This window comes from Squalius cephalus (genome assembly GCF_949319135.1).
Source record: "Squalius cephalus genome assembly, chromosome: 22".
Taxonomy (NCBI): Eukaryota; Metazoa; Chordata; class Actinopteri; order Cypriniformes; family Leuciscidae; genus Squalius; species Squalius cephalus.
This window is the reverse complement of record NC_137143.1, coordinates 10,337,071-10,350,192: the sequence shown is the minus strand read 5'-3', so window position 1 is coordinate 10,350,192 and position 13,122 is coordinate 10,337,071. Positions and strand designations below refer to the sequence as shown.

The 13,122-nt window shown below is 37.1% G+C and overlaps 1 protein-coding gene and 1 long non-coding RNA gene across 3 annotated transcripts in view; one reads left to right on the top strand and one right to left on the bottom strand.

Moving 5' to 3' along the window:
- LOC307150348 overlaps positions 1-323 on the bottom strand; it is a 35,601-nt gene extending 35,278 nt beyond the window's left edge. The window contains exon 1 of the long non-coding RNA XR_013819690.1: positions 31-323. This is a non-coding gene — a long non-coding RNA (uncharacterized lncRNA). The remainder of the gene's footprint in view (positions 1-30) is intronic.
- Positions 1-13,122, top strand: part of LOC307150345 (bactericidal permeability-increasing protein-like) — a 136,472-nt gene that overhangs the window by 122,382 nt on the left and 968 nt on the right. For both annotated transcript variants that reach the window (XM_079857493.1, XM_079857494.1), the window contains 6 exons: positions 11,556-11,615; positions 11,693-11,860; positions 11,950-12,017; positions 12,125-12,167; positions 12,253-12,316; positions 12,954-13,030. In XM_079857493.1, the coding sequence (XP_079713619.1) occupies positions 11,556-11,615; positions 11,693-11,860; positions 11,950-12,017; positions 12,125-12,167; positions 12,253-12,316; positions 12,954-13,030 (480 nt within the window). The remainder of the gene's footprint in view (positions 1-11,555; positions 11,616-11,692; positions 11,861-11,949; positions 12,018-12,124; positions 12,168-12,252; positions 12,317-12,953; positions 13,031-13,122) is intronic.

Genomic DNA, 13,122 nt, shown 5'->3' with positions numbered 1-13,122 from the left:
CCTGCTTTCAATGAGAGAGTAATTGATCACTTTGCTACTTTGAAAGAGAGAAGAGCAAAATTTCAGTATAAGTAAGCAGTGTATTAAGCGAGTAATGTGATGTAAGCAGTGTAATAATAGTGAGTAGTGTAACTAGTGAGTAATGTGCAGGGTTCGTACGGGTGCTTGAAATCCTTGAAAGTGCTTGAATTTTGATGTGTTTAAGGTTTGAAAAGTGCTTAAATTTTGGATAAAATGCTTGAAAATGTAACTATATTTCTTTCACAACAAATATTTATCTGACGGAATAGTTCATTTATTAAATGGAGAAATAAAATGTAGCCCTTCAGATTCAGAGCGATTTGCACTACGCTGGCCAGAGCAAGTAGCGTAAATAGTGAGTTATGTGATTTTAGTTGTTTCTTATTAAATTGAAATTGGAGTAAACGTTTTTGGAAATTCGTATCTTGGCTGGGCTTTGTTTGAATTGATTTTGACTTGCTGCTGAATTGTTAACACTCAAGAAACAAACAAGGAGATTTTTTTATTGTAAATAAAGATTTATTTATTTGTAAGAGTCACTTTATTTTTCATTAATATTAAAGTAGTGAAGTTGCCTTTACATGCTTAAGCTGTTAATTTATCCATTGCATGGGTGGACCTTATCTTTATCAATCATCCAAACATTTGCCCCCCCTGAGAGATTTTGCAGGAGCCGCCACTGATCTCAGGATATAAGATTAATAAGTCTAAAACATCCATTATGTTACTAAACCAAGCAGACAGGGAAAATCCAACTAATGTAGTTGCACAATTTAAGGTCGTCAATTGTTTCTCTTATTTAGGCATTCAAATTGTTCCATTGCTTAACAATATCATAGAAACTAACTATAGACCAGTTATGCAAGAGATCTCAATTTCTTTAGATAGATGGGGTGCTCTACCAGTGTCGTTAATGGGGAAAATAAATACTCTCAAAATGAATGTACTTCCTAAACTGTTGTATTTATGTCAAAATTTGCCTCTGCCACCGCCAAGCAATTTATTTTCTCAGCTGAAGACACTTTTCATCAAGTTTCTATGGAACAATAGACGCCCCAGGCAGCGCCTATCATTGTTGTACTTGCCTTATGATAGAGGAGGGCTTAAAGGGATACTTCAGGATTTAGCATTAAGTTTTGTATTAGTAGAAAACCTGTAGTATTTTCGAATTACCGTGCTTTCCACACTCATATCCCCCTGAGACGAGAGATTTATGTATTTTTTGTCTGGAAAAAATCCTCCAATGACGCAAAAATCGTCATTTTGCGTCATCGGAGGATTTTTTGGCCAGAGGCTAAAGACTACAACGAGTAGTAGGGGCTGTCCCGCATGTTTTCAACCCGCCCATAGAGGGTGGGATCTCACTCACAGAATGTACACAGTGTCAGCCATCTTTCTTTGGAAGCTAAGCTAGTAGGCTCTTGTTCTGTGGAGAAAGCTGAGTAGTAGGAGAAAGCTGAGTAGTAGGGGTTACCATCCTCTTTTTCCCGGACATGTCCGGCCGTCGAGATCGTCCAAAATGTCCGGGATTCGGCTTTTGCTTTCTACAGTCGCCATTCATTGTTTACATGCACACCTTTTGTTTCAGTCTAACTGAATTCATTCCGATTGGTGAATCTGAATGTAGTGTTTACATGAACGCTAAACAAGTGATCAGTTGATGTGCGTTTTAACATTGCTAAGAAAATTCCCGCTCCTCCGTGAGAGATACGAGACCGGTGCGTCTCAGTAATCACGCCACCGGCCTCGCGCCACTCTCCCACGGCCCTAGCCTCGTCCTGCTCGCCACAGTAAACATAATGAATGGCGACTGTGAACGCAAAAGCCGAATCCCGGACATTTTGGGCGATCTCGAAATCCTGGGCAAACTCGTCACGAAGACTCACTAGTAGCCAACTGTTGTTTTCAACTGCGCTCTCTTACCGGTAGGCGTGGCTTGGGAGTGGCCTCCTAGGGCAGCGAAGCAAGTGCATTCTGGGAGTTGTTGTCTTTCATCCACATAAGTCAAAAATACATTTCTGGCTTTTCTCAGTCTAGAAAGCTCCAAATTCAAAAATAATTTCACATTTCTTCTACATAAATGACCTATTTTAAATACACATTCATCTTTCCAGAGGTGAAGTATCCCTTTAAATGCCCAAACCCACTATGGTACTACTGGGCGGCGCAACTGAGAACAATGATGTTCTACTACTCTGAGGAGAATGTGCCACTGTGGAGAGAAATGGAAGGTGATACATTGAAGCTGCCTTTTCCCATTTACCTGTACTCAGCTAAGTTTAAGAAACTCAAAAATAACACCAAGAATCCTATGGCTAAAAATATGATTAGCGTGTGGCAACAGGTTAAGAAATATCTCCAAGTAGCTGACTCGCTCTCAGTATTTAGTCCGATATGGGGAAATTATCTCTTCCCCCCAGGAGGCTGAACAGGGGTTACAAAAATAGGAGATCTTTATAGTCCTGACGATACCACATCTGATGTCTTTTGATGAAATTGTTGTCAAGCACGACATAGCAGCACGACATAGCTCGCAGTCAGTTCTTTAGATATTTACAACTGAGAGATTTTATCAGAACTCAACAAAATCAGTCCCTGTCCATTCCTAGCCTATCAAAGCTCAAAGAAATGATGGTGAGAGACTGCCAGGGAGGGGGCTTGATTTCCAAAATATATAATGAACTGGTTGGTGAATCTTCAGAAACGTCAGTACATAAACTTGAGTCCTGGAGAGAGGACCTACAGGAGAATATCTCCATTGAGGAGTGGGAGAGGGCATGTACCAAGGCACAAATACAAACAGTGAACTCACGTTTGAAATTTCTGCAGTACAACTGGTTAATGAATTCGTATATGACCCCAGTTAAACTTAACAAATTCAATAATGACATACCGGATGTTTGCATAAAATGTGACAAGGAAAAGGGCACGATCTTCCATTGTTTGTGGCAGTGTTCTCAAATAAAGGAATTCTGGGGAGAAGTGAAACAGTATATTGAGGAAATATTAGAGATAAAATTACATTTAGAACCAAAAATGTTTCTATTGGGTATCTACCCAGCTAACTGTTACATAAGAAAGAAGCATAGATTATTTTTAGATATAGGTCTGTTGTTGGCCAAAAGAGTCATTGCAACTGCTTGGAAAGAGGTGGATAGACCAAGGATAGGTAGATGGCTTTCAGAATTAACAGCAACTCTGCCCTTAGAAAAGATCACGTATGCAATCAGGGGAAAGCAACCAATTTTTGATAACATCTGGGGCCCCTTTAGTAATTTCCTTGCTAATAAAGACTTGTCTCGTTTGATGGAGATACCTGGGGACGACCCATAAGTAGCCTCCTGCAGCTCACTTGGGAAAATGTTTACTGTCTGATTTTTAATGACCACTATCTAATTCACGTGTAGTGCACAGTGGTGAGAGCTGTGCATGGTAGGTTTTGTACTTATTCCCTCCATTTTTATTTACTTATGTAGCATTTGTTTTATTATATTATTGTGTATTTCCGTTTCCTTTGTCTTTAGTTATTTATATTTATTTAATTATTTGTGTTGTTATGTCATGTCTCGGTCAGTTTGATGGACAGGGTTCTGCGGGGTTTGGGGTAAGAGTTTTGAGTAATGTAAATGTCAATATGTTTGGAAATAAATAAAGATATTGTTGGGGAAAAAAAGTATCTTTCTTTCCAACGATTGATAATTAACTTATATTCAAAACAATCTCATAACATTTTAATGCATTGTTATTTTTCAGTGTAAAATATTTAATTTGATCAGGCTTAGGGTAACAGCCCTATAGTGTCTTATTATTCTAAATAATTGAATTTATTGATCAAATTCAGAAATTAAAAATGAAAGATGAAGCATACTTTTAATAAGACTTGAGGTGTCCTTTAACCCAGGTCTAAATAGACCTGAAGCGTTCAAATAAAAAATTGTTAAAAATCGTAGCTTCATCGGAATGGTCCGAAACCTGGTGACTTTATTGGTAATTGGTATATGGACACCCCAAAAAATTGGGGACAGGATTTGAAAAGTCTAAGTGGTCGTAAAAAAAATAGTCACACTCAGGGTCTTCGGGTCTAAAATGACCCGCCATAGGAAATGAATGGGAAATTGGCAAAAATATGAAAATACAGAGGTTTTTTTGTGCGTACAATCTACAAATCAGCCAAGATAAAACAAAATAGGTATCATTTTAAAGCTTAGAATCTCTAAGAGTGCTGAGTTATCACTCTAAAACGGAGTGTACCCCCCGCAGGTGCCACCTAGCTGCGAAAAATATAATCATAATATTTTTCAAAAATATTACATTGATCAACTTAAAGGGGCATTCCACCCATTTGAACATTGTTTTTTATTTAAAGTGGGTCATATATGTAGTCGAAATGTAAAATAAATTTTGAATTTGGTGCCTTCGTGACCGAGGAAAGACAAAAAATTACTTCAGGACGCATTTGTATGAAAGACAACAACTCCCACAATGCACCACATTGCACAGCTCCGCAAGCCACTCCCACTAATCCAGAAAGCGCATATCTGCCTATAAGAGAAATCACTCTTCCGTCTAGAAGGCTAGCTACCACCAGAGCTTGAAATTCATTTCACATTCACACAAAATGTCTAGTTAGTTGGCGAACTCATTAGTGCATTACTCCTCGTTTGTATTTCTTTCGAAAAGGTGAATTATTGCATGGTACCTGGATGTTCAGTCAGAACATATGCGGTGCGAAACTAGGATAGTTCTCAACACAAACGTCCGTGTCCTCGTCTGATTCAGAGATTTCGTCCAGGAGAAATTGTCATCGTTGAAATTCTTTGCCGCAGACGGACTCTATCTCTGTGTTTGTAGTTGCATCTTACAGTCTATGAGTTGCATAGTGAGATCACCGGCGCCACCAGTCCGCCCTAACTCGAGCCAGTCCGGGCTCCTCGTCTGCGGCAGGCAGGTCTTCTGCCTCGGCTGCTCTTCGCTATAATGCGGCTTGTAAAGGTAGCCACAAACACCTGATTCAAGCATCAGACTTCCGAAATCCTCTTCTTCTATATCATATTGAGCACTCTCCTCCGCTATTGTCATTACTTTACATCTGTCTCCACAGCGCCTGTTAGCTTAGCTTCAAACAAGATGGAGGATATTGCTTTCAGTTTCAGAGAGTAAAGTCCCACCCACTGATCTGTAATAGGTCTGTAGCGTGAGCGGGTCCCGCCCCCTGGGAAAGATGAGGAACTAGTGCTTGTAGTCTCAACAGAAATCCCCCCCTCTTACAGTTCCTCCTACAATGACGCAAAATGACGATTTTTGCGTCATTGTAGGAGGAAGTGTAAAAGGTAAATAACGGATTTCTCCCGTCTCAGGGGAAAATGAGAGAGTGTTGCACGACCATTCAATAGTATGACTGGGTTTCTAACAATGCAAAGCTTAATGCAAATGGGTGGAGTGTCCCTTTAAAATAGGTGTCATTTGAAAGCTTAGAGTCTGAACTTTATGTGAATGTAGCCAATTTGAAAAACTCCTAAGTATTGCTGAGTTATTTGCTGATAGATTTTTTTTTTTCATAATCTATAAAATACTTTTTTTGTACTATGTACTGCAATGTGTCAAAAAACATCATACATCTCATGAAACATTCAAAAATCGTTGAAAATGGCACTTCATTTTTTACAGTATATTATTACAATTAAAATGAGCCCAAAATGAACTTAATCTATTGCATTTATGACAAGATATTCTTCATGGTGAAACAATATAAAAAATGCCCATGACGGGGCGTCAAAGGCTGAACAGTTTGGTTCCAAATGCTGTAACTTTTGATTACTTTATCCAATCACCACAAAATTCTATCCAGACGCAGCTCATATATAGAGGGACTTCCACAAAAAAAAGAATTTTCCTCCTACCTTATTTCCTTCCTGAGTTATTCCATGTCAAATAAGAAAGATATGCATTATCATTATAAAAATTATATATATTTCTTGTTTTTATCAGCAGTTTCTCAGCAGGACAATGTCCAAATGTAATGTAATTTATATTTTCAAAAAATTTGAAAAGTGTTCTTTCAAACGATACCTACCTTTTGACTCTCCTTGCTACAGTTTTGAAGTTATGAGTCTTTAGTTTTGTGTATGTCACTCAGAAAACAATTTTTTTTATTGCCTTCCAAATGTGTGAGGACTAAACAAAAAGGCTACCTTTGTTCCAAATGCTGTAACTTTTGAGTACTTTATGTGATCACCACAAAATTTGATCCAGATGCAGCTCACATTTAGGGAAACTTCCCCAAAAAAGATTTTTTCCCCTACCGTATTTCCTTCCCAAGTTATTCCTTGTCAAACAAGAGAGATATGCAAAATCATAATAAAAATTATATATATATATTTTTTGTCTTTTATCAGCAGTTTCTCGGCAGGAGAATGTCCAAATGTAATGTAATTTATATTTTCAAAAAATTTGAAAAGTGTTCTATCAAACGATACCTTTGACTCTCCTTGGTATAGTTTTGGAGTTATGAGTTTTTAGTTTTGTGTGTGTCTCTCAGACAAAACTCTAAAAATGCCTTAGTTTTTCGTTCATAATTGCTGTTGCCAATTTTGAATAAGAGTTACTGTTCATTGAATTGTACAAAAAATAATTTTAATGAAAATGTTTATTATAAAAGATTAATAAAAAAAATGTTATGACAGAAATAATTGCATTTTTATTAAGTTAGAATTAAAACAATGGGTAACAAAATGCTTACCATTTGTTCTCTTTCTAATGCAATGTTCAGGTTGGACTGTTTTATAAAGTAAAACTCGCACATCAAATTACCATTTAAACCAACCAAACAAACCAAAAACTTGACAAAAATAGTCTTTGAGAATCTCTTATTATATATTAAAATCCACAACCTGAAAAATAGCCAAATATGTGCAAAAACAACTAGAATTCACAAGCCTGTCTACAGAGAGCTGTTAATTCATCTAGTGGTTAAAATATGATATTGCACGATAATTATGCTCACTACATCCACCAGATGGCACCAATCTGACTTCAAAAATTGTTTTCTATAGGCCTAGTCTCTACTTTAACCAGGGGCCTGTTTCAGAAAGGAGGTTAAGTGAAAACTCTGAGTATGTTAACCCTGAAATGAGGGAAACTCTGAGTTTTCTGTTTCAGAATGGGAGGTATGTCAAACCTGAGAAAGCAGAGTAAGTCAAGCCCGTTTCTGAAAGAGAGGTAACTTATACTCAGAGTCAGTTACCATGGTAACTTACTCTGTGAACCTAACCTGGTCGGGAGCAGGTTTTCTTTGGTAAACCCAGAGTTTCTTTCGGTCTCCTCCCATTTTTTAAAGAGGAAGCGGTGTTTAAACACCTCATTCATTCTTTCAGTACATTTTTATTAATAAAATTAATATTTTATTAATAAATAAAAGATTGCTATTTTTACTGTTGTTTTTTTTTTTTTTTTTTTTTTTTAATAAGACGAAGTCTATATAACTCCTTAACTGGCAACTGAAAATACAGTAGTAGATTAGAGTTACATAATGTAGTTGTAAACAAATTTACAGAATTAAACTGTGGCATTTACTGAAAATCACTGAACTGTGTTCATCTGTGCAACAGAAGTTGATGGACCCTCCTCCTGCTGTTCTTCCACACTGTGGGGGTGGGGGGAGAGATAAGAATACCTGTTTATACTTAGATTTAAACTTATATTCTATAGGCTACTCCACATAAAATGTGAAATAATCTGAATGTGTAGATTGTTTGATGTGTAGACACATAATATTAACATTACCTCTGTAGGCCTCTCCTCATCAGAATCTGTTGGGACCAACAAAAAACTCAACCCAAAGTAAAATAAATGGAAATATCAAAAATAGCCTATATAAAAAATAACACATATATAAACCTCTTACATTTTATGAAGGCCCTTGGATCTTCAGGAGTGACTGGCTCTGAAGTCCCTCCAGGAATTCCCTCAGCCAAAAATGCTGCTGCACTGCTAGACACTGGATGCTATTTAGTTATTTAATATGTCAAATGTTTGTAAAGTAAGGTAGCCTGCACCCATGATATGCTCATGCCTTACCTGATTGAATTATGTTTTTATATTTAATTTTCAGCTGCTGCCATGTTCTTCTAATACCTGCAGGATTGCCCCTACATGAAAATTAAAATTAGGTTGAATAACATACTCTTCTTCCAGTTTCACCTCAGATATTATAACAGTTGGGTAAGTTACTTGTATTACTAACTACAAATGACATCTTCAACAGTGTAATTAGATTAATGTAATAATGACTATCTTTATAAAGTATTGGTCTAATTATTGCTAATTACTAAATCCCATATCAACCTCAACCACTTGAACAATACAACGAGAGACAAGAAACTGCACTTTTAATGCTTTCAAATAAACAATATACAATTGCATGAATTATTCTTGAATTGACCAAAGTGTGTAGAGGGAGAAGTTTACATTAAAAAATATACCTTTTAAAAATGCATGTTAAATATACAGAATTGTTCTATAGTCTAATGCAATTACATCAGATTGAACTTTAAATTACAGAAGAATTAAGAGTAATCCCTTTAATTCAATTACAGTATTTAGATTACTTGGTAATTAATTACACCCAACTCAGAGGTCAATTCAGAGTTGATTGAACTAACTCATTTCAGCTGTTCTGTAACCGAAAACTCAGAGTTTCCCATCTCAAGGTAAGTCAACTCAGAGTTCAAGTTTTAACTCAGAGTTGGTTGAACCTCCTTATTGAAACAGGCCCCTGAAATACAGCATTAATTAAAAAAAAAAAAAATTATATTATATTCAATGGGAAAAAATGGATCATAATTATTGCATAAATATTAATTATCATAAAATTATCTCAAAACAACAAAGAAAAAAAGAAAAAATATTATTGAACAAAAATACATTTCATTGATTTTACTGAAAAAAAAAAAAAAAATCTGAATCCCGCCCTCCGGGTCATTTTAGACCCGAAGACCCCAAGTGTGACAAAAAAAATGAGGAATCCCAGAGGGTTAAAGGTGCAGATATTTGGTGCAGAAGAGCAGCAGAGGAGTTGGAGTGAAGAGCTGACTGAATATTTTGCGTAAAAGCGCATATTTAAGCGAATCTGTCATTGTACTGTTTTGTTGTTGTGTTTTCCATTAAGAATAATAGGCTATTGAACTCACAATTCAAGCAATCGGCCCCGAAATGGCGCTAATTTTAAAGTGAAACTAAAAAGTGCACGGCTGCACGGGCATTCATAACGGTGCGTGTCCACAGTGGGGAGCAAGCAGAACAGAGTGAATGTTTTTTAGTTTAGTTCAAAAAAAGAATAAAATGGGTTTAGTTCTGATATTTGTATACTTTTATATAGAAATAAATGGTGTATAATTACATTTTTAGAAGATATGAGGCTTTTAGTGTTTCCTTTTTGGACATTACTTTAATTCCACACTATAGCAAAACCGTTTAAGATATTTAATATCCATTCACAATTTACCATCTTTAATGTATTTTCATCATGTTGAAAAAGTTTGGTGGGAATAAAATAAACCACTTAGGAGGATGTAGCTAAAAACTCATTATACAAAAAAATACACATTCAAACCAAAATATCTGACTTCCTGTTGGTCGGAGCTAATGACTGTGAATAAGAAAGTTGTTCGGCTCGATGAGAACAATATACTTACTGAGTTTTGTTACTGTAGGTAAAACTAACCCCCCCACTTTTGTCAAAAGCATTTTGAAAGTGACACTTTCTGCTGCCAGTTGGTGGCACTATAACTTTGACTCACAATAGTTACATCCATCTGATCGGCCTCTTACCACGAACACACTGCTGAAGTTTCATCATGATCAGTTAATGTATGCAGAAGTTATAACACTTCGTGTTTCTCTTTTCTTGCCATAAATTTGTTTCCTCGCCACAGCCAAACCGTTCGAGATATCAAAAATCCGTCCGCAATTTAGCATCCTCAATGTCTTGACCTCAAGCTGACCAACGTTGGTGGCGATCGGATGAATTCTCTAGGAGGAGTATATCAAATTCCAAAGCATGCGTTTTCCAAACAACCCATAATAGCTAACTTCTTGTTGGACGGAGCTAATAACAGTGCGGAAGTTGTTCGGCCCGATGAGATCTATATGTGTACTGAGTTTCATATTATTAAATGCAAGCATGTTTGATATATGGACCAAGTTTTTGGACCCTGTTCAAGGGGGCGCCGTTGAGCCCCCCTGCCACGCCCGGGTACCAGCTTCAGCCCGGCCCTGATGGCCACGGGTTTTGACCTGTGTGCAAAGTTTCAATACTTTTCAAGCATGTTAAGGTTCCCAAAAGCCCTCGAAACCTTGAAAAACAATAATTAAAGGTAAATCTCACCCAACAGACAAATCCTCCCCACCCCACACACACACACACACACAGAGACGCAGAGACAGACAGAGAGAGGGAGAAAATGCTCCAAAAAATCCACATTCAAACCAAAATATCTGACTTCCTGTTGGTTGGAGCTAATGACTGTAAATTAGAAAGTTGTCCGGCTTGATAAAAACAATGTTTGATACTGTAGATAAAACTAACCCCCCACTTTTGTCAAAAGATGGCGCACTGAGCCCCTGCACCACGCCCGTTTTTTAAACTTTGCACATGTCTACTGGCTAATAAATGTGATGTGTCTGTCGAGTTTCATGCAATTTCAAGTATGCGAAGAGTCTCTAAAGCATCCGAAAAAGAATATTAAAGTTTGATGCGTTGCCACGGCAACAGTATCTAAGATATCAAGAATACTTTCACAGGTCTACATCTGCCGTGTGCTTACATTATACACAAAGTTTTAAGCAAATCGGGTAAAAATAAGAGGTTGATTTCAAAACATTTTGAAAGTGACACACTTCCTGCTGCCAGTTGGTGGCGCTATAACTTTGACTCACAATAGTTACATCCATGTGATCGGCCTCTTACAATGAACACACTGCTGAAGTTTCATCAAGATCAGTTAATGTATGCAGAAGTTATAACACACTTCCTGTTTGCCCTTTCAGGTTTTGGGCCCTAATAATAGAAAAAAATAATCCTTAGAAAAACAATAGGGCCTTCGCCCTTTCAGGGCTTGGGCCCTAATAATTATAATAATCCTAAGGAAAAAAACGAGAGAGAGAGAGAGAGAGAGAGAGAGAGAGAGAGAGAGAGACAGAGAGAGAGAGAGAGACTATAAAAGCACAACAAGAAAATTACCTGAACTATTGGACTGAAACAACAGAAAAACAAAGTAAACTTGAATGTTATTTGGCCCTAAATAGAGATTACACACCAGCAGAATACCTGAGTACAGTGAAAGACTGTAAATTAAGAAGAAGAATGATGAGGTGCAGACTGAGCAATCACACTCTGACTGTACTGTGACCAGGGAGAAGTGGAGACAGAGCAACACCTTCTCACCAGCTGTCCCAACTATAAGGACATTAGAGGGACTTTCTATTCAAAATTTAAAATACTTTGCTTAAAATATTTTGTTTTTGTTTTTTTGCAGATTCCCTCTGGTTCTCCAATTCGTCTTAACACAAGGACATTTGGAGCATTCATTCCTCAAGTATGAAAATAAATAGCCACGTTCAGTCATTAAATTCAAAACACAAAAAACACCATGTCTAAGGTGATTTATTTCAGATTGCGAAAATGTATCCTGGTCTGATGATGAAACTGTTGGTTGAGACAGTTAAGGAGCCGATCATTATTTTGGAACCAAACAACATGACTGTCCAGGCAATCAGTACAGTGACAGCTTACGCTATTCAGCCCAACAGCACACTATCTCCACTCTTTGTCCTCAATCTGGTAAGATGCACCAAGAGGAGGGATAACCACAAGCTGAGTTAAATAAGATAACTATAATGTTTTCAATTAATCTTCCCTTCAACCAACAGGAGGACAGTGTCAGTGCCGACATATATGTGACTGAGCTCAAACTGGCAGGAAATGTATCCCTTAACAAGTGAGTTTTGGAGTCATACACACAGTCTATCCATATACAACTGGATGTGAGTTTCTGTTCTTAAGTTCTTAAGAATTGATACAAATGGCATAATTTTCTTAAAACAGAATTTATATGAGCTTATCAAAAAGCTATGTGGGACCATTCCAGGTAAGAACAGCAGACTATGATTTGTTTTTTATGACTGATCTGAAAGCAGTCATTCAGAATATCATCATGAAATTTGAATCAACAGGTGACATCTCTTGACAATATTTTCAAAATGGTCTTGAAAATTGCTGTGATTCCCAAGATTAACGGTAAGATGTTTTTTGTTTTTTTTATTGTTATTGTTATTAGAGAAATTTTAAGTAGTGACTGCTTAAGAGTACTACTTACAGCAGTGGTTCTCAACTCCAGTCCTCGGGACCCGCTGCTCTGCACATTTTGTATGTCTCCCTTATTTAACACACCTGAATCAGATCATCAGCTCGTTAAGAGAGACTCCATGAACTGAACTGAGTGTGTCAGATAAGAGAGACATACAAAATGGGCAGAGCAACGGGTCCCAAGGACTGGAGTTGAGAACCACTGCCTTACAGTTCACTTTTTAACAATAGGCCTTTTCACACCTGAAATAATTAACCCTGTGTCATTCTAAACCCCCAGTGAACGAAATCCTGAATTATCTTGCTTCACGTTTCACATTGCTCATAATTTGGCTGTCGGTTGCTAAGAATATCCGTAACATTCTAACACAGCACCCTGCAGGGTTTTATAACTCTGGGTCAAAAGCAGTGTTAACCCCGCCTCTAAATTATAATTGTGAAATGTTCCTTTACCCGGAGTTAAAAGCGGGATTTTGAACGACAACAACCCAGGGTTAAGTGCAGTGTGAAAAGCTATATTATAGATGTAGCTGTAGAGATGTTATTTAATCATGGAATTCCCTCTCAGCTCGTTTACAGGAAGGTTATCCACTTCCTGCCATTGGAAAGATGCAGCTTGTAAACATTCAACTCCAGGTTTTGAAGGTTTGCATTAGTGTTCTACAATTTTACTGCCCTAATATGTTGTAATAATAATACTAATAATAACATTAACATTAATAATAATAAGTATAATA